Source organism: Neoarius graeffei, chromosome 22, assembly GCF_027579695.1.
Source record: "Neoarius graeffei isolate fNeoGra1 chromosome 22, fNeoGra1.pri, whole genome shotgun sequence".
NCBI classification, from domain to species: Eukaryota; Metazoa; Chordata; class Actinopteri; order Siluriformes; family Ariidae; genus Neoarius; species Neoarius graeffei.
Genome location: NC_083590.1, coordinates 45,347,932 through 45,371,258, shown reverse-complemented (window position 1 = coordinate 45,371,258; position 23,327 = coordinate 45,347,932). Strand labels below are relative to the sequence as shown.

The following is a 23,327-nucleotide window of genomic DNA, read 5'->3' as shown; positions in this document are numbered from 1 at the left end:
CGAACAGGTCAGCCAAGGAAAACAATAGCAGCTGATAACAAAAACACTGTCAGAGCCGTGAAAAAAAAAAAAAAAAACTCAAAAACTACCATCACCAACAACCTCCACAGGACTGAAGGTATCACAATCCACCAATCCAAGAAGACTTGGACAGCAGAAATATGGAGGCCATACCACAAGATGCAATCCACTCATCAGCAGTAGGAATTGGATGTCCAGATTGGAACTCTCAAAGAAATACAGTGGTGCTTGAAAATTTGTGAACCCTTTAGAATTTTCTATATTTCTGCATATGACCTAAAACATCATCAGATTTTCACACAAGTCCTAAAAGTAGATAAAGAGAACACAGTTAAACAAATGAGACAAAAATATTATACTTGGTCAAATTATTTATTGAGGAAAATGATCCAATATTACATATCTGTGAGTGGCAAAAGTACGTGAACCTTTGCTTTCAGTATCTGGTGTGACCCCCTTGTGCAGCAATAACTGCAACTAAACATTTCCGGTAACTGTTGATCAGTCCTGCACACCGGCTTGGAGGAATTTTAGCCCATTCCTCCGTACAGAACAGCTTCAACTCTGGGATGTTGGTGGGTTTCCTCACATGAACTGCTCACTTCAGGTCCTTCCACAACATTTTGATTGGATTAAGGTCAGGACTTTGACTTGGCCATTCCAAAACATTAATTTATTCTTCTTTAACCATTCTTTGGTAGAACGACTTGTGTGCTTAGGGTCGTTGTCTTCCTGCATGACCCACCTTCTCTTGAGATTCAGTTCATGGACAGATGTCCTGATATTTTCCTTTAGAATTCGCTGCTATAATTCAGAATTTATTGTTCCATCAATGATGGTAAGCCGTCCTGGCCCAGATGCAGCAAAGCAGGCCCAAACCATGATACTACCACCACCATGTTTCACAGATGGGATAAGGTTCTTATGCTGGAATGCAGGGTTTTCCTTTCTCCAAACATAACACTTCTCATTTAAACCAAAAAGTTCTATTTTGGTCTCATCTGTCCACAAAACATTTTTCCAATAGCCTCCTGGCTAGTCCACATGATATTTAACAAACTGCAGACGAGCAGCAATGTTCTTTTTGAAAAGCAGTGGCTTTCTCCTTGCAACCCTGCCATGCACACCATTGTTGTTCAGTGTTCTCCTGATGATGGACTCATGAACATTAACATTAGCCAATGTGAGAGAGGCCTTCAGTTGCTTACAAGTTACCCTGGGGTCCTTTGTGACCTCGCCGACTATTACACGCCTTGCTCTTGGAGTGATCTTTGTTGGTCGACCACTCCTGGGGAGGGTAACAATGGTCTTGAATTTCCTCCATTTGTACACAATCTGTCTGACTGTGGATTGGTGGAGTCCAAACTCTTTTGAGATGGTTTTGTAACCTTTTCCAGCCTGATGAGCATCCTCAGAAATCTCTTTTGTTCGTGCCATGACACACTTTCACAAACGTGCTGTAAAGATCAGACTTTGATAAATTCCTATTCGTTAAATACAACCCCGATTCCAAAAAAGTTGGGACAAAGTACAAATTGTAAATAAAAACGGAATGCAATAATTTACAAATCACAAAAACTGATATTGTATTCACAATAGAACATGGACAACATATCAAATGTCGAATGTGAGACATTTTGAAATTTCATGCCAAATATTGGCTCATTTGAAATTTCATGACAGCAACACATCTCAAAAAAGATGGGACAGGGGCAATAAGAGGCTGGAAAAGTTAAAGGTACAAAAAAGGAACAGCTGGAGGACCAAATTGCAACTCATTAGGTCAACTGGCAATAGGTCATTAACATGACTGGGTATAAAAAGAGCATCTTGGAGTGGCAGCGGCTCTCAGAAGTAAAGATGGGAAGAGGATCACCAATCCCCCTAATTCTGCGCCGACAAATAGTGGAGCAATATCAGAAAGGAGTTCGACAGTGTAAAATTGCAAAGAGTTTGAACATATCATCATCTACAGTGCATAATATCATCAAAAGATTCAGAGAATCTGGAAGAATCTCTGCGCGTAAGGGTCAAGGCCGGAAAACCATACTGGGTGCCCGTGATCTTCGGGCCCTTAGACGGCACTGCATCACATACAGGCATGCTTCTGTATTGGAAATCACAAAATGAGCTCAGGAATATTTCCAGAGAACATTATCTGTGAACACAATTCACCATGCCACCCGCCGTTGCCAGCTAAAACTCTATAGTTCAAAGAAGAAGCCGTATCTAAACATGATCCAGAAGCGCAGACGTCTTCTCTGGGCCAAGGCTCATTTAAAATGGACTGTGGCAAAGTGGAAAACTGTTCTGTAGTCAGACGAATCAAAATTTGAAGTTCTTTATGGAAATCAGGGATGCTGTGTCATTCGGACTAAAGAGGAGAAGGACGACCCAAGTTGTTATCAGTGCTCAGTTCAGAAGCCTGCATCTCTGATGGTATGGGGTTGCATTAGTGGGTGTGGCATGGGCAGCTTACATATCTGGAAAGACACCATCAATGCTGAAAGGTATATCCAGGTTCTAGAGCAACATATGCTCCCATCCAGACGATGTCTCTTTCATGGAAGACCTTGCATTTTCCAACACGACAATGCCAACCACATACTGCATCAATTACAGCATCATGGCTGCATAGAAGAAGGGTCCGGGTACTGAACTGGCCAGCCTGCAGTCCAGATCTTTCACCCATAGAAAACATTTGGCGCATCATAAAACGGAAGATACGACAAAAAAGACCTAAGACAGTTGAGCAACTAGAATCCTACATTAGACAAGAATGGGTTAACATTCCTATCCATAAACTTGAGCAACTTGTCTCCTCAGTCCCCAGACGTTTACAGACTGTTGTAAAGAGAAAAGGGGATGTCTCACAGTGGTAAACATGGCCTTGTCCCAACTTTTTTGAGATGTGTTGTTGTCATGAAATTTAAAATCACCTCATTTTTCTCTTTAAATGATACATTTTCTCAGTTCAAACATTTGATATATTATCTATGTTCTATTCTGAATAAAATATGGAATTTTGAAACTTCCACATCATTGCATTCCGTTTTTATTTACAATTTGTACTTTGTCCCAACTTTTTTGGAATCGGGGGTTGTAAAACAGGGTGCCCACTCACACCTGATTGTCATCCCATTGATTGAAAACACCTGACTCTAATTTCACCTTCAAATTAACTGCTAATCCGAGAGGTTCACATACTTTTGCCACCCACAGATATGTAATATTGGATTATTTCCCTCAATAAATAAATGACCAAGTATAATATTTCTGTCTCATTTGTTTAACTGGGTTCCCTTTATCTACTTTTAGGACTTGCGTGAAAATTTGTTGTTGTTTTAGGTCATATTTATGCAGAAATATAGAAAATTCTAAAGGGTTCACAAACTTTCAAGCACCACTGTACAGAGTCGAGTCACAAATGTTCTAAAACCAAGATGATGGAACCATCATCTTGGTTTTAGAACATCACTCAACCAAATGGTTTGGTTGAGTGATGGAACGGTTCAAGAGTTCAGACAGAAACCTGAAGAATGGCCAAGAGACATACTGAAATAATTAATCTTTGAAACGTGCCGATTAATTTTTAAAAATCAGTCCAGTGGTTCAGTTTTTATGGACATTATGTCTTGGACATTGGTCTTTTCAGAGAAATGGGCCTGTATTAAACAACAGGCAATTAGCAAGGAATAATAGTGGTGGTGTTTTTTTAAGAAAAAAGTGCTGATCCTGGGAATAACACTGTGTATTTTTGTTACTAAATTGCCAAATTTGATGAAATTTCCTGTGCTACATTGTTTTTCTCTGCAGAATCCAGGCATTTCATTTTTTTTTTTAAACTTATGGGCATAATTAATGAGGCTAATTAGCTTAAAATTATCTAATTTACATACAGTTTATGAGGATAAATGGTCATAACAATACGCTTTTTTACTGTATTGCTTGAACAACATCTGGAAGTTTCTGTGGGCCATGAACATCTTGAAAGTGTCTCAACCAGCTAATTTGCATATACATGATAATTTGCAAACACACATTACCCATCCATTATCTGTAACCGCTTATCCTGTGCAGGGTCGCAGGCAAGCTGGAGCCTATCCCAGCTGACTATGGGTGAGAGTCATCACAGGGCTGGCACAGAGACACACAACCATTCACACTCACATTCACACCTATGGTCAATTTAGAGCCACCAATTAACCTAACCTGCATGTCTTTGGGAAAAACCAGAGCACCCGGAGGGGAGACCCACACAGACACAGGGAGAACATGCAAACTCCACACAGAAAGGCCCTCGTCAGCTACTGGGCTCGAACCCAGGACCTTCTTGCTGTGAGGCGACAGTGCTCACCAATACACCACCGTGCCGCCCCCATACACACATTAATTAGGCCTAAATAATGTAAAAAAAAAATATATATGAGTGATTCCACGCTTATGGGTACTGAAATGGGGACATGAACTTATTTTTAAAAATTCACCTAAAACCATTTCTTTTTTATGATGAATGATATGAATGATATGTTAAAAGATAACTTTAATTTTCTGAGATGTAATAAAAACATATTTATATGCCAAAGTCAGAACGTAACAGAAGTGTTGTGGACATATATATTCTCAATTTTAACAATGTAGAATTACTTTTTGAAACAGAGGAAGGTGATGTTTTAGCAAATATGATTAATAAACATGTGTAGTAGAATAAACATACACATTCTTTCAATAAGATTAACATGGTATATAGCTAGATTGTAATTAATTTGTAACAGACGCGAGATGGACAATCGTAACAGAAGTAATGTAACAGACATCATTTTGGAACTCATAGGCTTGACTTTGGCATATAAATATGTTTTTATTACATCTCAGAAAATTAAAGTTATCTTTTAATATATCATTCATTAAAGATTACATGTTTTGTGACCTGATGGTAAAAAAAGAAATGGTTTTAGGTGAATTTTTAAAAATAAGTTCATGTCCCCATTTCAGTACCCATAAGCATGGAATCACTCATATATAAATATTCTGCCAGCAAGTTTGGCTGAAAATGTTTTCAGTAGCCTAACCATGCTTCTGGCAGTCATTTAAAATGTTAGGAAGGAAATATGTGCATCAACATATTTTAACCTCATTTGCATATAACTGAGGATTCTGAAACAAGTGGTGCTGGTGTTCAAAAGTGGCAAAACACTTGTTCCTCAGCTTCAATACTGAAATGAAAGCAGTGTAATATTGGGCACAAGAGATCAATCTGTCTCGCTCCATATGCTTTTTTCTGCAGATCGTGCAACTTCCCTGGAAAATTTGAGACAAATTCGCAAGACTCACTGAAGGTTCAACTGTTGCCCCTTTTCCACCAAAGCAGTTCCAGGGCTGGTTCGGGGCCAGTGCTTAGTTTGGAACCGGGTTTTCTGTTTCCACTGACAAAGAACTGGCTCTGGGGCCAGAAAAACCGGTTCCAGGCTAGCACCAACTCTCTGCTGGGCCAGAGGAAAGAACCGCTTACGTCAGCGGGGGGCGGAGTTGTTAAGACCAACAACAATAACAAGAACGCGAAAGATCGCCATTTTTAAGCGACGAGAAGCAGCAGCTGTACAAACGCGAAGTCATTTATTATTGTTGTTGTTGCTGCTGCTGCTTCTCCCATGTTGTTTTTGCTTCGATATTCGTGCCAAAGTTTATGCAAACGTAGCGACATAACTGACGTATACAGCGATGTAATGACGTGGCTTCCCTTAGCACCGCGAGCTATGGAAAAGCAAACTGGTTCTCAGCTGGCTCGCAAGTTGAACGAGTTGTGAACCAGCACCAGCACTGGCCCCGAACCAGCCCTGGAACTGATTTGGTGGAAAAGGGGTATGTATGGTTTGAGTTTTGAACAAGCTGTGGTATATATGGCTTGAAAATCTACATACGCATACATCCCACAATGTACTAGGGTATCCCCAGTCAAGTGCCAAAATTTCTTTTTCCTAGCCAGTGTTTTGGGAAAAGCCCTTGAGCTATCAAAACAAAAGCACGCTCCCGACACAGTGCCATGGGCGCATCTGTCTAGAGTGCGCGTAGGTTGAATATCCTTGACTTGTAAATGACGTCAAAGCAAAATAGAAACCCGGATGTCGGCCATGTTGGTGAATATACAAATACGGGTTCAAGTGACATTCCGTACAAAACATAGTCACGTGTGCGCAACTCTCTTTGTTTTTCCACTGCTTTAAGCGCTCTTTTCGCTCTGCCATATCTTTGTGGTTACAACAGTACTCGTGACCGTGGCACGTTCCAATTTTTCAGAATTCCATCCGTGATTCGGAAAGAGGGCGAGGAAACTCTGAGGCTTAGTACAGAGAGGAGACGAGCGCAGCTGAATAACATCGGCAGCGCTGCTCTAACAGAGGCTAAAACCAAAACAGCTCGTGCTCACAGTCATCATTTTATCTCAGGTGAGATTTAAAAGCTCACTCAATAATATCTTGGAAGAATTTTATTTCGTGTTGCCAGAATCTTGCTATAAAATGAGCGTTCTCTTATTGTGGTTCACTCAGTTGTTGTTTTAATTTTATTATTATAAAACTGTGATATAATTTTCAAGTGGTTGACCTGAAATAAACTGAAATGTGATTTGAGAGCCATAAAGCTAAATGCAAAAGAAGCTCTAACTTACCCTTGCAAGTACAAACTGCTTTGTCATCACTGACTGGTTTAATTAATAAGGTATTTACCCATCCAGAGACAAAGAAGGTATCGGTTTCCATGGACTTCTAAGCCTTCATTTGAAATTCGTCGACCCACATAGTCTGCCAATCCAGATAGAACGGGATATCTAGGTACTCGATGGTCGGTAGAAGCGTCTTATCCTCAGAAAAATCCACCTTTTTTAAATAATATGGGTCAAAGTATTGGATATCATCATCAAGTTTTCAAATTGCTGTGAAAAACCGGGGTGACGCAAATACTCCCGGGATTTTCTGTCTGGGTTTAAGGCCAATTTATGCTGACAATGCAGCCCTTGCAGACGGCGTCGCAGATAGTGTCTGCGTAGGCCCCCCCCACCTTCGCAGACGCTCTGCGCGCACCTCCCAAAAATTGTGACCACCGCAGAAGCCTCGCAGACAGCGTCGCAGACAAGAGGGCTCTGATTGGTCCACTCTACATCCGCTGTACACGCACTTCCACTTCCCTACTTTCCCGGTTTGTTTTGTTTTCACGACCGCCATTTTTAAAAACACGAGCGAAGATGGAGCAGCACGAAGAGCGGTTGATCGAGGAAGTGGGGAAGTACGTACATCTATACAACTCCAGTTCTAGTCATTATAAGTAACTGGAGGATAAACACTCCACTAACCACACCCACCAACTACTCCTAGCGATTTCGCGACTTCGCGCCCCCTTGCGTTGTGGCGGTGAATAACATCGGGCACGCCTATTACTCCCCGCTCAACGATAAATTACAACTGTCTGCGAAAAGCTATCTGTGAAAGCCTTGTCGCAAGAGCATGCAGAGGCCTTTACTCCCATAAGTCCACCGCGTTCTGCAACACTAGGGGCATCGCTAAGAGCCACGCGGACGGTCTTCGGCATGTGAGAGGCTCGATAGAGGGACCGCTTGCTGCCAAGTTCGCATGGGTGATGGGCTCACTCTTAAACGCCGTAGAAGTTCTCGCCACCCTGCTGTCCATCTATCCGATCTCGACTTCGCTGATGACATTGCTCTTCTGTGAATTCGGGCGAGGATCTTCTCCACCGAGTAGAACTGGCTGCTAAATCAGTTGGCCTTCAGTTGAACGCATGCAAAACCAAATGGATGCATATAAATTCCTCTACGGACCAATCTCTCCATGCGCTTGACAACTCTACTATCGAGAAGGTGGACGACGTCAAATACCTTGGCAGTTGGATGAACACTGCTCATGACATCAACTCCAGAAAGGCCAAAGCCTGGGGTGCCCTAAATTCTCTAATCAAGGTGTGGGCTGCCCCGCTGTCCAGAGACACAAAGATCAGAGTGTTCAAGGCCTCAGTCGAATCCATTCTTCTCTACAGATCAGAGTCTTGGTCTCTAATGAGAGCACAAGAGCAATCCTTGTGCACCCGCATCCACGTACACCCGCATGCTCCGCAGTGTTCAATGTCAGCTGGCAGGACCATTGGACAAACAACCACCTGTACGGTTCCCTACCACGCCTCTTGACCATAATCGCCAAATGCCGTCTGGCATTGTGCGGCCATGTGTTTCGTCACGATCAACCTGCCACACAAGTTCTCTTGTGGGAGCCTGAGGCGAAGCGTAAAGTCGGTCAACCACGTACCACTCTGAAAACGGTCCTCGAGCGAGAGACGGGGTTGAAGGAAGATCAACTCAGAGCAGCTATGCTCGACCGGCGGGTCTGGGATAGGATATCTTATCACGTCACCGGCTCGCCGGATGACAGATGATGATGGGTCAAAACCACACATATCTATCTTCTCTTTGTATCGAATCTTCGCACAACCGTTCAAATCGTGGCAATAATGAGAAAATTCAACATTGTTTACAGACACGCTTTCAGCGGCTGCCATCCTAGTTGCTGTGTATATCCACCATCATGGTGGACGCTCATGACGTAGCACATTTTGATCATGTGGTTCCAAGTCATCTATATGCATATTTAAACTGGGGATTAAGCTACGTGCATTAATTTATGCATGGAGCATGCTAGACATGGGAAATTAATTTTATCAAAACAGATTATGAACAGCGTATTTATTTTTTTATTTAAAAAAAAAAAAAAAAAGCCACATAAGAAGGCATGAAATTTGAAAAAGACCAGTGCATTCATCGATGATGCAACTGCCATATTGACTGCTGCCTGAACTCACGACCAAAGTGAGGAGATAGAAAGGTTCTGCTCATGATCCAAAACAGAGGAGCTCATTTTGGAAGCTTGATGGAGGTAGTATCACGGCTTGGGCTTGCATGGGTGCTTCTGGAACTGGTTCACTTACCTTTATATGTAACTAATGACTCATTTACTATAAGACTAGCTGATCCTGTACTTTTACTCCCCTAAAAAGTGGGTGGTTTGCCACCAAAGGTGCCGTATTGAAAGTTGCTTAGCACACCTAGATATAAATATGAGGAAATGAAAGCTTAAATTCTTTTGATCTCAAACCCAGACGTCTTCAGAGGATGGGGAGGGGTGTTTTTTAAAAAAAAAAGAAGAAGAAAAAAAAAAAAAGAGATTTGGCTTTGCTGTTCCAATAATTTCAGAGGGGACTGTAGATGCAAGTCAAAGACCAGAACTACTTAGACAAGGGCTTATTTGATTGATCATGCTTCATAAATGTATTCTTCCAGAGCACATGTAGTGGTTGGAAATAAACCAGTATAAGCGTCAACACAGAAGAAACCACTGGACATGTTTAAATTCTGTTTCAAATGCAGCAGTTAACTCGATAGAACTTGACGCCAATGGCATTGACAGGGATGCCTCCGCCTGGTAGACTACACGCCTTATTAAAGTTGTGATTCGGGGATGGACATTTGACCTCACAGTAATCTTGACCTGGTGAAATGACTTGTATTAGCCTTGGAGATATTGTGTTCACAGGGTTTTCAGACAGGCATTTGACCTCACAGTGACCTTGACCTTAGACCTTTTGATCTCAAAATCTAATCAGTTCACGTTTGTCCCAAAGCGCACGAATGGTGAAAGTTTGGTGAAATTCCTTTCATTAGCCTTTGAGATATCGCGTTCACAAGGTTTCAGGACGGACGCACGCACGGACGGACAACCCGAAAACATAATGCCTCCTGCACCTTACGGTGGCGGAGGCATAAAAAACATTTAAAAAAAAAAAAAAAAAGATAGAACTTGACGCCAATGGCGTCAATGTGGATGCCTCCACCCAGTAGACTACACGCCTTATGAAGTTGTGATTTGGGGATGGACATTTGACCTCACAGTAATCTTGACCTGGTGAAATTACTTGTATTAGCCTTGGAGATATTGTGTTCACAAAGTTTTCGGACAGGCATTTGACCTCACAGTGACCTTGACCTTAGACCTTTTGATCTCAAAATCTAATCAGTTTATCTTTGTCCACAAATGCACAAATGGTGAAAGTTTGGTGAAATTCCTTTCATTAGCCTTTGAGAGATCGCGTTCACAAGGTTTCGGGACGGACGCACGCACGGACGGACAGACGGACAACCCGAAAACATAATGCCTCCTGCACCTTACGGTGGCGGAGGCATAAAAACCTATGTATGTACTCGTATGAAAATCACTGCGTATCATTCAAACATGGTTTCTATTTAAGGCTGCTTTTTCACAACTGTAGTCCAGTAGCAGATAAAAACAAATTCTTTCAGAAATGGAGCAATACTCTTAATTTATTGTCCAGTATGGTACAACACAGGAATAGATGAACAAAGAACTGACCTCTTTGTCTCCTTTCTTTTTCCGTGTCTGGACTGAGAGTGATTCCACCTCACTTTCAAACTGGTCCACCTGCATGTTTAATGTGTCTATCGTTGTCTATGGTGCAGCAGTGGATCAGAGGAAACAAAGACGTTTATAGATTAATAATAGTTCAGTGCAGTGTTTTCTATACGGAGTCTCTGGTTAATGACCAAGTGGAAAACATCATCATCATCATCAGGTGGTGTTGGGGCATATCGAATGTTTGCACTTACCGTGAGCCACTGTCCAACCTCCTCTTTCTCTTTTTGCGCAGGGTCTACTTTCTGAGCAAGGCCGAGTCCCTCTTTGGAGTACGCTTTCGTTTTTGTCTCCCTCTCCACAATTTTAAAGCGCTCCATTTGCTGAGGACACACGCAAAAAAAAAGCATTTCAAAAACTATTTCATCTCGTCTCATTATCTCTAGCCGCTTTATCCTGTTCTACAGGGTCGCAGGCGAGCTGGAGCCCATCCCAGCTGACTACGGGCGAAAGGCGGGGTACACCCTGGACAAGTCGCCAGGTCATCACAGGGCTGACACCATAGACACAGACAACCATTCACACTCACATTCACACCTACGGTCAATTTAGAGTCACCAGTTAACCTAACCTGCATGTCTTTGGACTGTGGGGGAAACCGGAGCACCCAGAGGAAACCCACGTGGACACGGGGAGAACATGCAAACTCTGCACAGAAAGGCCCTCGCTGGCCACGGGGCTCGAACCCGGACCTTCTTGCTGTGAAGCGACAGCGCTAACCACTACACCACCGTGCCGCCCTAACTTCAATGATAATTACCATTTTATCATTTAAAAACATTCATTCATTCATCTTTAGCTGCATAGGTCTAGACACTGGACAAGAAAACATCTCGGGACAGTATACCAACATAGTCTAAATGGAAAAAAAAACCCAAAACAACGTTTTAATTTTAACCGAAATTGAATTAAAAAAACAAAACAAAACAAAAAAAAACACCATTCTGCTAAAAAAAATTAAAATAAAATTTGGACATGCATATAAACCAATTTTACTGAAGGTTAGAAACACAATTGTTCTTTGTCAGAGTGATTCACAATACTGTACAGAAAGGTTTATAAATAAACAGCTGTTACCACAACCTGGCGCGAGGAATTTGAATTTCCAAGTTAAAATCCTGCGGCCCCACGTCAATAACTTGTTTTTCTTCTCACTAAAGATTCTTGTTGAATGACCAAAAGGAGCTGCTGTTATACAGTAGTCTGAAACTACAGGTTAGCTAGGGGTGAAAGTAAGCCGGTCCTGGCGTACCACTAAAGATTTGGTCGTACCGGAAAGAAAAATATACTGTCTCTGGGGCGGGGGGGGGGGGGGGGGGGGGGGGGGGATGCACTTTCAGCATAACAACACACCTGCTAACGTCAATTTACCAAAAGCAACACGTTTTCCTCAATATACATTGCATATAACTCATTCTGACCTGTCTCTGAATTATGTCTGAACTGAATTCCTTCCGTGCTTCACTCGACAGACAACGTGCGAGATAGTGCGCGGAGCCCACTGCTTGCGCCAACATGCGCAGCTGGTATCCAAAGTGTTTTAGTAGACGGAATGTCCAAAATGAAAAGTTAGTTTTCAACTGTTCAGCTAAAAAAAAAAAGTTATTAAAACAATTGTTGTTGTTGAAATTATGTGTTTGCAATTTATTTATAATCAAAAACTGATACAGGTGGATGAAACTAGTGTGGATAGTGTGATAAAAAAGTACTATACTAGTACTACTGAGTGATAAGTTCTAGTGAATGCTTGATAAGTAGACAGTAATAAATAATTAGGTGTATTTTTCAGCGTGCGCTGCGCGCGTGCACTATGCCTCAAAATAATAGTACCGGCAAGAAATAAAAGTTACTTTCACCCCTGAGGTTAGCGTATCATAGAACTGGATGTTACATTACATTAACAGCGTTTAGCAGACGCTTTTATCCAGAGCGACGTACAACACACCCAGAGCAGCTGGGGGAGCAGGTGGGGGTCTGCTGCCTTGTTCAAGGGCGCTTGAGCCTTTCCTGCTGGTCCAGGGAGTGCAAATAGTGCTTGAACAAACTGTTCATGTTCGTGACAAAACTCACTGACAATCACCCAAGAAAAAGTTGTTTTGTGGCTTTATGTAATATGAAGTTTCATGAGTCTTCAGTCTGGAATCAACATTCTACTCAAATGCAACTCTATGTGGCGTCTTTAACTCAAGACTCCATGGCTGGTTAACAGCATCAGAGCTGGTTTCACAAACGGAGGGAAACTCTGAGGATATGGATACACTAGGCATGTAACAATATATCACGCGACAATAAATCACAATAAAAACGTCAATTCAAATCGCTGAAATAAAAAAAAAAAAAGCTAATTTTTCCTAGCTATAATTGCATTGTTTAGACCAGGGGTTTTCAAAGTGTGGGAGAGTCAGCCCCCCCCCGCCCCAGAGAGCAAATAAACAACAGCACCCCCCCCCTTACAATTTTTATTGTTGCTATACTTAATGTCCTATTCGTATTTAAAAAAAATGGCTGTTGTACACATTTTTTTTTTTTTCTTTTACACATTTTAAACATCTGTGCTTTTTAAAACCTCTTTTTTTACACATTTTAAAACATCTGTGCTTTTTTAAAACCTCTTTTTTTACACATTTGAAACATCTGTGCTTTTTAAAACCTCTTTTTTACACATTTTAAACATCTGTGCTTTTTAAAACCTCTTTTTTACACATTTTAAACATCTGTGCTTTTTAAAACCTCTTTTTTACACATTTTAAACATCTGCGCTTTTTAAAACCTCTTTTTTACACATTTTAAACATCTGTGCTTTTTTAAAACCTCTTTTTTACACATTTTAAACATCTGTGCTTTTTAAAACATCTTGTTTTACACATTTTAAACATCTGTGCTTTTTTAAAACCTCTTTTTTACACATTTTAAACATCTGCGCTTTTTAAAACATCTTTTTTACACATTTTAAACATCTGCGCTTTTTAAAACATCTTTTTTACACATTTTAAACATCTGTGCTTTTTTAAAACCTCTTTTTTTTTTACACAATTTAAACATCTGTGCTTTTTAAAACATCTTGTTTTACACATTTTAAACATCTCATAGCATCGTTAGCTAGCACCTCTTGGCAGACAACACACTGTGGCAGTGGAGCATCTTCAGATCCAATGAAAATCCAAACTTTAAATAATCGTGGTCATACTTCCTTCTTTTTTTGCTTTGCCCAGACTCTGTCTCCTCACTCACTGTAGCTTTAAGGTGATGATACACGGGGCAACTTTTTGGGCAATGTTGCCGAGCAATGTTGCTGGGCAATTGCGTTTTGACTCTTTTCTATTGAGATTGGGCAACATTGTTTCTTTCTGAATGGTTTTGATAATCTCTGGCAACTTTGAGATAAGCCAATCAGAACGCGAGTATCGAGTCATGTGACCTCCGGTGAGGTTCGGATCAGAAATTTCAAACAAATATGGCGGCCGCTCAGTGTCAGTGGAGTGAAGAGATGGAGAGACTCCTCATCTGTTTTTATGCCGGTAAGTTGTTATTTTAATATTCTATATGGAGGAATTTACCTCACCAAAGCTCGAAAAAAACAACAGACAGCTTGATTAAATGGTCACAGCAAAAATTAAGACATTGATTTTTTTTAGCTAACTGTAAACTGCCATTGCTAACTGTTGTTGCCCATTGTTAGTTGCCCTGAAAAGTTGCCCTGTGTCTCACCTAGTTGCCCGTTGCCAGCAACATTGCTCGGCAACATTGCCCAAAAAGTTGCCCCGTGTATCATCACCTTTAGGTACTAAAAATCGATCCATTTTGTCTCTGGTAAAGGCTAGCTGAAGTTCGTTAAATGTCCGCAATAGTAACTTATTCTGGTTTATTTTTCCTCACGTTGCACCCCCCCGAAGAACTCTGGCGCCCCCTAGGGGAGGTGCGCCCCACACTTTGAAAAGCCCTGGTTTAGACAAAAGAGGGAGCAATAAAGTACAACAGAGGGAATGAGCAGGAACCCTCTGTAGGCAGAAGTAACACTGCTCTAATGCTGCAAAAACACAAACATTCCACAAGAAATTGGAGCGCTCTTTTTACAGAATGCTGAAAGCTAAAGAAAAGAGAAGCAAATGGAGGTAGTTTATGTTTAAGCTCACTACGATCTTCACAAATATTCATCAGTGTTTATTACAAAAAGGCTGATTTATTAACTTTTTCATTTTGAATAAAAGGAATATTTTAGTTAATAAGCTATATTATATTATTCTACTCCAACCTTTACAAATGTGGGTAAATAATTATTGTTGATTATTAAGAAAATGAAATAAAAGGGTTTTTTTAATTATTATTATTTTAACAAAAGGAATATTTAAAGGTAGACTGACTTTCAGATTTTTCAAGTGTAGGTCATAAAAAGAATTTTCCCCGACACCCAATTATTTTTGTTTAGTGGACCGAAAGCTACTGAATTCGAATCTCAGACTTCCAATTTTATTAGTTTTTTTTTATAGAACAATTATTAATGAATTGAGCACGAAGTGGCCCTAAATTCTCTGCTATTATTTCCTGCTTCACCATGATGCAATACAAGATACCACATCATGCATCATGTGGTGGGCTTTCCCCGTTGGCGCAAGGCATTGTGGAATACACATTTGAAACAGGAGAGAAAAACGGAGGACGCGAGTGTGCGAATGAAACGTGAAAGACCGACGATAGTAACAGAAAGCGAGAAGAAAAGACGTTATGTTATATACGAAGGAAAGGAAACGCAGGACCAAACTAATAAATATCGGTGCTCAGCGAGCACCTCGGTGTGATCAGCTGTTCGTTTAGTGACAGGATGATGGAACTGTCAGTGCACGCTCAAAGGTAAACCTGTAGATGGCAGTAATGCAACACTGGATGCTAGCTGCTGTAAAACCCAAAAGAAGATGCCGACACCGAAAGATAAACCTGCACATGCACATACAGACTTCCTCTGTCTGCTTGACTGCGCGAAGCAAGCGATTTCATGCACATTATTTGCTCGGGAATCCCCTCAAATTAAATTATTTTCCCAGCCTCAAAATGGCCTGGGTTTTTTTGGGGTTTTTTCCCCATAGTACAGAAATAAACCTACATCACAATGACCACATTTGAGAGCGAACTAAATTTCACCGATTTTATGAAATCGAAAGGACGTCTACTTTTAAGTTGATAAATAGGAGAATAAATGTTTCATTGTTTGGTAATAAAATTTTTCTTCATTTTCCCCCCGAAGATCAAATCATGAACCCAATATGAAGAATCAGGTGAATCGTGGCATGCCTAGGATTTACAAATCATTATTTGTTATGTCAAAGTAACTGGCTTTGATTCTGCATGAACAGTCAAATGCATGTTCTCAAACATTTTGGAGCCAGGGAACTGTAAAATCAATACCATGGACCTCCTCAGGACAGATTTAAGGTGATTTACAATTGTTTTATTTGGGAACTTCCTACAGATCATATTAAGCCAGTTATTATACATGCCCTCTTATAATCAAACCATTATTATAGGACTGCAACAATAAGAACTCAATAATAAATCTAACAATGAACATTTGTGTACGATGTGATTTTCACCACTGTAATAAAATAATCTCAGATCCCCTGGGGTTCCCTGGACCCCGCTTTGAGACCCACTGGTCGAAGGGACCTCAGCGAGTCACTACTCATCCAGTAACAGCAGCAGAACCCCAGTTATGTTGTGTGGAAACACAATGTTCATTCTTAATTTTTTTTTTTTCTGATGCAATCTGCTCACTACACTGCTGCATTTTAAACATTATTCTCATTCAAAGGCTTTTGGTTATGAACTATTTATTAACAACATACAACTACTCTGTCACTCAATACACTCAAAAGGGGTGTTCACACGGCACATATTTGCATCGATGCTGCACCGATGTATTTTGTTGCAATATATCTTACACCGGTGTAAATTTTGTGGAGCGTTCACACATCACAAACCTGCTTACTAGAGAGAAGCGTGTTAGCACCGGTGCAGCCCCACTTGCGTTCACACGGCAGTTTTTGCGACCGTGCTATACGATAGTAATAATGCGGAAATGAAATATGCACATGCGTGAAAATGTACTTCCTTTTCCCAGTTGTCATGGCATCACCAAGCGCTGGGAAAACAACGTGGATGAAGACACCAGTGTTGCCAGATACTGCTGACGTTTTCCAGCCCAAAATATGTTCAAATCCGCCAAAATGCACTTAAAACCACCCAATCTGGCAACACTGGAAGACACGCAGTTCTGTTGTTGTTGATATTCGCCATTTTGGAAGCGCAAAATACCAGGATGCAAATTATGCAATGCCCGTATGCAATCAACTCTCCTCACGCGTAGCGAGTCTACCCCTGTAGCGTTCAGACGTCCCATTTTATATCGGTGCTGCCCCGCAAACTAGCATTTACTCCAGAGTAAATTTCTTAAACCACCTCCCGAGCAGGGTTAGATTTGCACCGGTTTAAGCAGCTTTCAGGGGCTACACCGGTATAACTTTGTACCATATGAACGCTCTACCGGGGCAGCCCCGGTAAAAGTTGCCGTGTGAACACCCCTATACATTAACAGGGCTGTAAACTAATGAGAAGATTTATTCCATTAGAGCTGTGCATTATATATTTACAAAGCTCTTGCTATAGTGTGCATTTCAAATATAACGTGTGTAAATTAACGCCATGTGCATTTTAAAGTCGAAAAGGAAAATCGGATTTTCATTTAATCGTGTGTTCAGTGTGAATAAACGAACTTGTCTCTATCAGTAAACTGCTGAGGCTTTTAATATATTCAAGTGAAATTTAGGCAATTGTAATGATGTACGACAATCATCAGCCAAAATTTCATAATGTCCCCGGTCTACAAACGTGAACCTTTTCTACCCTGTTAACAAGTTGACCCAAAAAAAAAAAACCCGTGGTAGTACATTCCAGTTTCTCTCACACAAACACACATTCACTCACTGTCTCTATGAGTTTGCGGTTGTCCACAAGCAGTCTTTTGTCTTTGATCTCGTTTGAGGCCACCCACGTCTTAATCTGGTCTCGGAGGCGCTGGAAAAGCCAGATGGATTGCCCAAAAAGAGAGAGAGAGAGAAAGAAAAATGAAGTGACAATGAAACACAGTGATGACTATAAGGAGAAATTGAGAGTATGCTTGTATGCTTGAGTCCAGCATGCAGGGACATGCCCTGTGAGGCCAAGCACAGCTGACCTCACGCAAAGGTACAGGTACAATATAGGTGTGTGTATGTGCTTGACTTTGGGAGCAAGAATGCTCACAGCAACAAACAAAACCAAAAACATAATTCAGTGAAAATCACAGTTGACAACACATCAAAGATGCAAAAGACTCCAGTTCATCAGAGCACAAAAGATGAATGAATGCATGGTGACATCCATCAGTTCTACAACCCCGATTCCAAAAAAGTTGGAATAAAGTACAAATTGTAAATAAAAACGGAATGCAATAATTTGCAAATCTCAAAAACTGATATTGTATTCACAATAGAACATAGACAACATATCAAATGTCGAAAGTGAGACATTTTGAAATTTCATGCCAAATATTGGCTCATTTGAAATTTCATGACAGCAACACATCTCAAAAAAGTTGGGACAGGGGCAATAAGAGGCTGGAAAAGTTAAAGGTACAAAAAAGGAACAGCTGGAGGACCAAATTGCAACTCATTAGGTCAATTGGCAATAGGTCATTAACATGACTGGGTATAAAAAGAGCATCTTGGAGTGGCAGCGGCTCTCAGAAGTAAAGATGGGAAGAGGATCACCAATCCCCCTAATTCTGCACCGACAAATAGTGGAGCAATATCAGAAAGGAGTTTGACAGTGTAAAATTGCAAAGAGTTTGAACAGATCATCATCTACAGTGCATAATATCATCAAAAGATTCAGAGAATCTGGAAGAATCTCTGTGCGTAAGGGTCAAGGCCGGACTGGGTGCCCGTGATCTTCAGGCCCTTAGACGGCACTGCATCACATACAGGCATGCTTCTGTATTGGAAATCACAAAATGGGCTCAGGAATATTTCCAGAGAACATTATCTGTGAACACAATTCACCGTGCCATCCGCCGTTGCCAGCTAAAACTCTATAGTTCAAAGAAGAAGCCGTATCTAAACATGATCCAGAAGCACAGACATCTTCTCTGGGCCAAGACTCATTTAAAATGGACTGTGGCAAAGTGGAAAACTGTTCTGTGGTCAGACGAATCAAAATTTGAAGTTCTTTATGGAAATCAGGGACGCCGTGTCATTCGGACTAAAGAGGAGAAGGACGACCCAAGTTGTTATCAGTGCTCAGTTCAGAAGCCTGCATCTCTGATGGTATGGGGTTGCATTAGTGCGTGTGGCATGGGCAGCTTACATATCTGGAAAGACACCATCAATGCTGAAAGGTATATCCAGGTTCTAGAGCAACATATGCTCCCATCCAGACGACGTCTCTTTCAGGGAAGACCTTGCATTTTCCAACATGACAATGCCAAACCACATACTGCATCAATTACAGCATCATGGCTGCGTAGAAGAAGGGTCCGGGTACTGAACTGGCCAGCCTGCAGTCCAGATCTTTCACCCATAGAAAACATTTGGCGCATCATAAAACGGAAGATACGACAAAAAAAGACCTAAGACAGTTGAGCAACTAGAATCCTACATTAGACAAGAATGGGTTAACATTCCTATCCCTAAACTTGAGCAACTTGTCTCCTCAGTCCCCAGACGTTTACAGACTGTTGTAAAGAGAAAAGGGGATGTCTCACAGTGGTAAACATGGCCTTGTCCCAACTTTTTTGAGATGTGTTATCATGAAATTTAAAATCACCTAATTTTTCTCTTTAAATGATACATTTTCTCAGTTTAAACATTTGATGTGTCATCTATGTTCTTTTCTGAATAAAATATGGAATTTTGAAACTTCCACATCATTGCATTCCGTTTTTATTTACAATTTGTACTTTGTCCCAACTTTTTTGGAATCGGGGTTGTACACTCAGTCTAGGACCTGGCTTAGACACATAAGCGCATAATTTAGGAGGGGATAACTCAACTGTTAAAGGCTAATTTGACCCCAAGGAATAACTTGGGATGTGTGCCAAAATCGCTATCCGGGGAGAACAGCCTGAAAATTACCAATCCAAGATGGCCACCAGTATTACGGAATTATTATTGTGTTACTCTTCATGCTCCTGACCCTGGTTTATGTGACACAAACAGTAATAACGTGATGTTAAAAGTTGCACTGTTGGCTGTTAAACATTTAGGTTCTCAAGATATCGCTGCCTACTAAAGTAATAAGTTTTGTATTTTTCACTTTAAGTTAACGTTCCATTGATCATAACAGTATGATTGAAAATACAATTTCTTTATATTAATCAAATGCTTGCTTTCTTATACTCTCCTAAATTATGTGCAATAGGTCTCCCAGTTCCATGAGTTCATATTTGAGGTAGGGTTTATTCTGTTTTTCTCATGCTTTTTGTGAACCTGCAATTTTGGCCAGTGTGACGGAGTGCCTGTCACTACAGTTGAGTATGCGCTCTGACTGCCATACCAATGAGCCTGGCTCTTTGGTGTTGTGGTCAGGGTGCAGGTTTGGCATCCTGGAGACCTGGGTTCAAAGCAGGATAAGGTGACTGTTCTCTCACTTTGCTACAGATGGTGTCAGAAGTGGAATGGCTTGCCGTGAGGTCATCGGAGGTGTGCCCTGTATGTGAGCCGTACGAGGGACCACCAGGATAGGTGACCCCTGTGCGAGGGACCCCAGAGATGGGTGAAGCACAAGTGTGTGTGGGGGGTATGGGAGAAGTGCGGCTGGGGGATGCACGAGGGACGCCTGTGTGCATGAAGCACACGGGTGCGCCTCCCGAAGGGGAAGGCAGTGTGATGGAGTGTGGCTCTTTGGCGCTGTGGTCAGGGTGCAGGTTTGGCACCCCATAGACCTGGGTTTCACTTCGCCACAGCCAATTTTTGGTGGTTTTTTACCTTGCCCTTGACCACAGCTTGTTCCCTTTTCCTTCAATAATGACATGGAGTACTAATGGAGTCCCCATATCCAAAAAAACATAAAATGAGGTATTGCACATACTTCTGTGGTGAGTGGCTCAAAAATTGATATTTTCAATATGGCTACCGGTAGCCATCTTGGATTGGTAATTTTTGACCTGTTCGCCTACAGTGGTGCTTGAAAGTTTGTGAACCCTTTAGAATTTCCTATATTTCTGCATAAATATGACCTAAAACATCATCAGATTTTCACACAAGTCCTAAAAGTAGATAAAGAGAACCCAGTTAAACAAATGAGATAAAAATATTATACTTGGTCATTTATTTATTGAGGAAAATGATCCAATATTACATATCTGTGAGTGGCAAAAGTATGTGAACCTTTACTTTCAGTGTCTGGTGTGACCCCCTTGTGCAGCAATAACTGCAACTAAACATTTCCAGTAACTGTTGATCAGTCCTGCACACCGGCTTGGTTGGAATTTTAGCCCATTCCTCCGTACAGAACAGCTTCAACTCTGGGATGTTGGTGGGTTTCCTCACATGAACTGCTCACTTCAGGTCCTTCCACAACATTTCCATTGGATTAAGGTCAGGACTTTGACTTGGCCATTCCAAAACATTAACTTTATTCTTCTTTAACCATTCTTTGGTAGAACGACTTGTGTGCTTAGGGTTGCTGTCTTGCTGCATGACCCACCTTCTCTTAAGATTTAGTTCACGGACAGATGTCCTGATATTTTCCTTTGGAATTTGCTGGTATAATTCAAAATTCCTTGTTCCAACAATGATGGCAAACCATCCTGGCCCAGATGCAGCAAAACAGGCCCAAACCATGATACTACCACCACCATGTTTCACAGATGGGATAAGGTTCTTATGTTGGAATGCAGTGCTTTCCTTTCTCCAAACATAATGCTTCTCATTTAAACCAAAAAGTTATATTTTGGTTTCATCTGTCCACAAAACATTTTCCAATAGCCTTCTGGCTTGTCCACATGATCTTTAGCAAACTGCAAATGAGCAGCAATGTTATTTTTGGAGAGCAGTGGCTTTCCCCTTGCAACCCCGCAATGCACACCATTGTTGTTCAGTGTTCTCCTGATGGTGGACTCATGAACATTGGCTAATGTTAATGTGAGAGACGCCTTCAGTTGCTTAGAAGTTACCTTGGGGTCCTTTGTGACCTCGCCGACTATTACACACTTTGCTCTTGGAGTGATCTTTGTTGGTCGACCACTCCTGGGGAGGGTAACAATGGTCTTGAATTTCCTCCATTTGTACACAATCTGTCTGACTGTGGATTGGTGGAGTCCAAACTCTTTAGAGATGGTTTTGTTACCTTTTCCAGCCTGATGAGCATCAACAATGCTTTTTCTGAGGTCCTCAGAAATCTCCTTTGTTCGTGTCATGATACACTTCCACAAACATGTGTTGTGAAGATCAGACTTTGATAGATCCCTGTTCTTTAAATAAAACAGGGTGCCCACTCACACCTGATTGTCATCCCATTGAATGAAAACACCTGACTCTAATTTCACCTTCAAATTAACTGCTAATCCTAGAGGTTCACATACTTTTGCCACTCACAGATATGTAATATTGGATCATTTTCCTCAATAAATAAGTGATCAAGTATATTATTTTTATCTCATTTGTTTAACTGGGTTCTCTTTATCTACTTTTAGGACTTGTGTGAAAATCTGATAATGTTTTAGGTCATATTTATGCAGAAATATAGAAAATTCTGAAGGGTTCACAAACTTTCAAGCACCACTGTATTTTGGCACACATCCCAAGTTGTTCCTTGATTTCAAATCAGCCTATAACAGTTGAGTAATCCTCTCCTAAATTACGTGCATACATGTCTAACCCAGGTCCTCTACTAACTTCCATCAATGTAGACTGCCTTTCAGATTTTTCAAGTGCAGGTCATAAGAAGAATTTTCCCGACACCCAGTTATTTTTATTTAGTGGACCGAAAGCTACTGAATTTGAATCACAGACTTCCAATTGTATTTGTTTTTTTTTTAAATAGAACAATTAATGATTTTAGGACCACAAGGGCCATATTTTTTCCTGCTTCACCGTGACACAATACAAGATACTACGTCATGCATCACGTGGTGAGCTTTCCCCGTTCGCGCAAGGCACAAATTTGAAACAGGAGAGAAAAATGGAGGACGTGAGTGTGTGCGAACGAAACGTGAAAGACCGACTACAGTAACGGAAAGAACGAAGAAAAGATGTTATGTTTTCAAGGAAACGCAGGACCAAGCTAATAAATATCGGCGCTCAGCGAGCACCTCGGTGTGATCAGCTGTTCGTTTAGCGACAGAATGATGGAACTGTCAGTGCACGCTCAAAGGGAAACCTGTAGATGGCAGTAATGCAACACTGTGGATGCCAGCTGCCGTAAAACCCAAAAGACGACGACGCCCAAAGGTAAACCTGCACATGCGCGCACGGACTTCCTCTGTCTGCTTGACTGTGCAAAGCGAGCGATTTCATGCACATTATTTGCTTTAATCCCCTCAAATTTAATAATTTCCCAGCCACAGAATGGCCTGGTTTTTAAAAAAAAGATATTACAGAAATAAACAATCACAATGACCACATTTCAGAGGGAACTAAATTTCACTGATTTTATGAAATTGAAAGGCTGTCTAGCTTTAATCTATACTGAACAAAATATAAATGCAACACATTTTGTGCCAATTTTTCAGCTTTTATAAATAAATGGATTTAAAAAAAAAAACCACCACACACACACAACCATTTAATG

The 23,327-nt window shown here is 41.0% G+C and overlaps 1 protein-coding gene across 5 annotated transcripts in view; it reads right to left on the bottom strand.

Annotated features, from left to right (window-relative positions):
* The window catches only part of cnot3b (CCR4-NOT transcription complex, subunit 3b), a 140,430-nt gene that overhangs the window by 58,331 nt on the left and 58,772 nt on the right, over positions 1–23,327 (bottom strand). For all 5 annotated transcript variants that reach the window (XM_060904855.1, XM_060904857.1, XM_060904858.1 and 2 more), the window contains exons 5-7: positions 17,484–17,573; positions 10,703–10,831; positions 10,449–10,544 (exon numbers count right to left, since the gene is read on the bottom strand). In XM_060904855.1, coding sequence (XP_060760838.1) covers positions 10,449–10,544; positions 10,703–10,831; positions 17,484–17,573 — 315 coding nt within the window. The remainder of the gene's footprint in view (positions 1–10,448; positions 10,545–10,702; positions 10,832–17,483; positions 17,574–23,327) is intronic.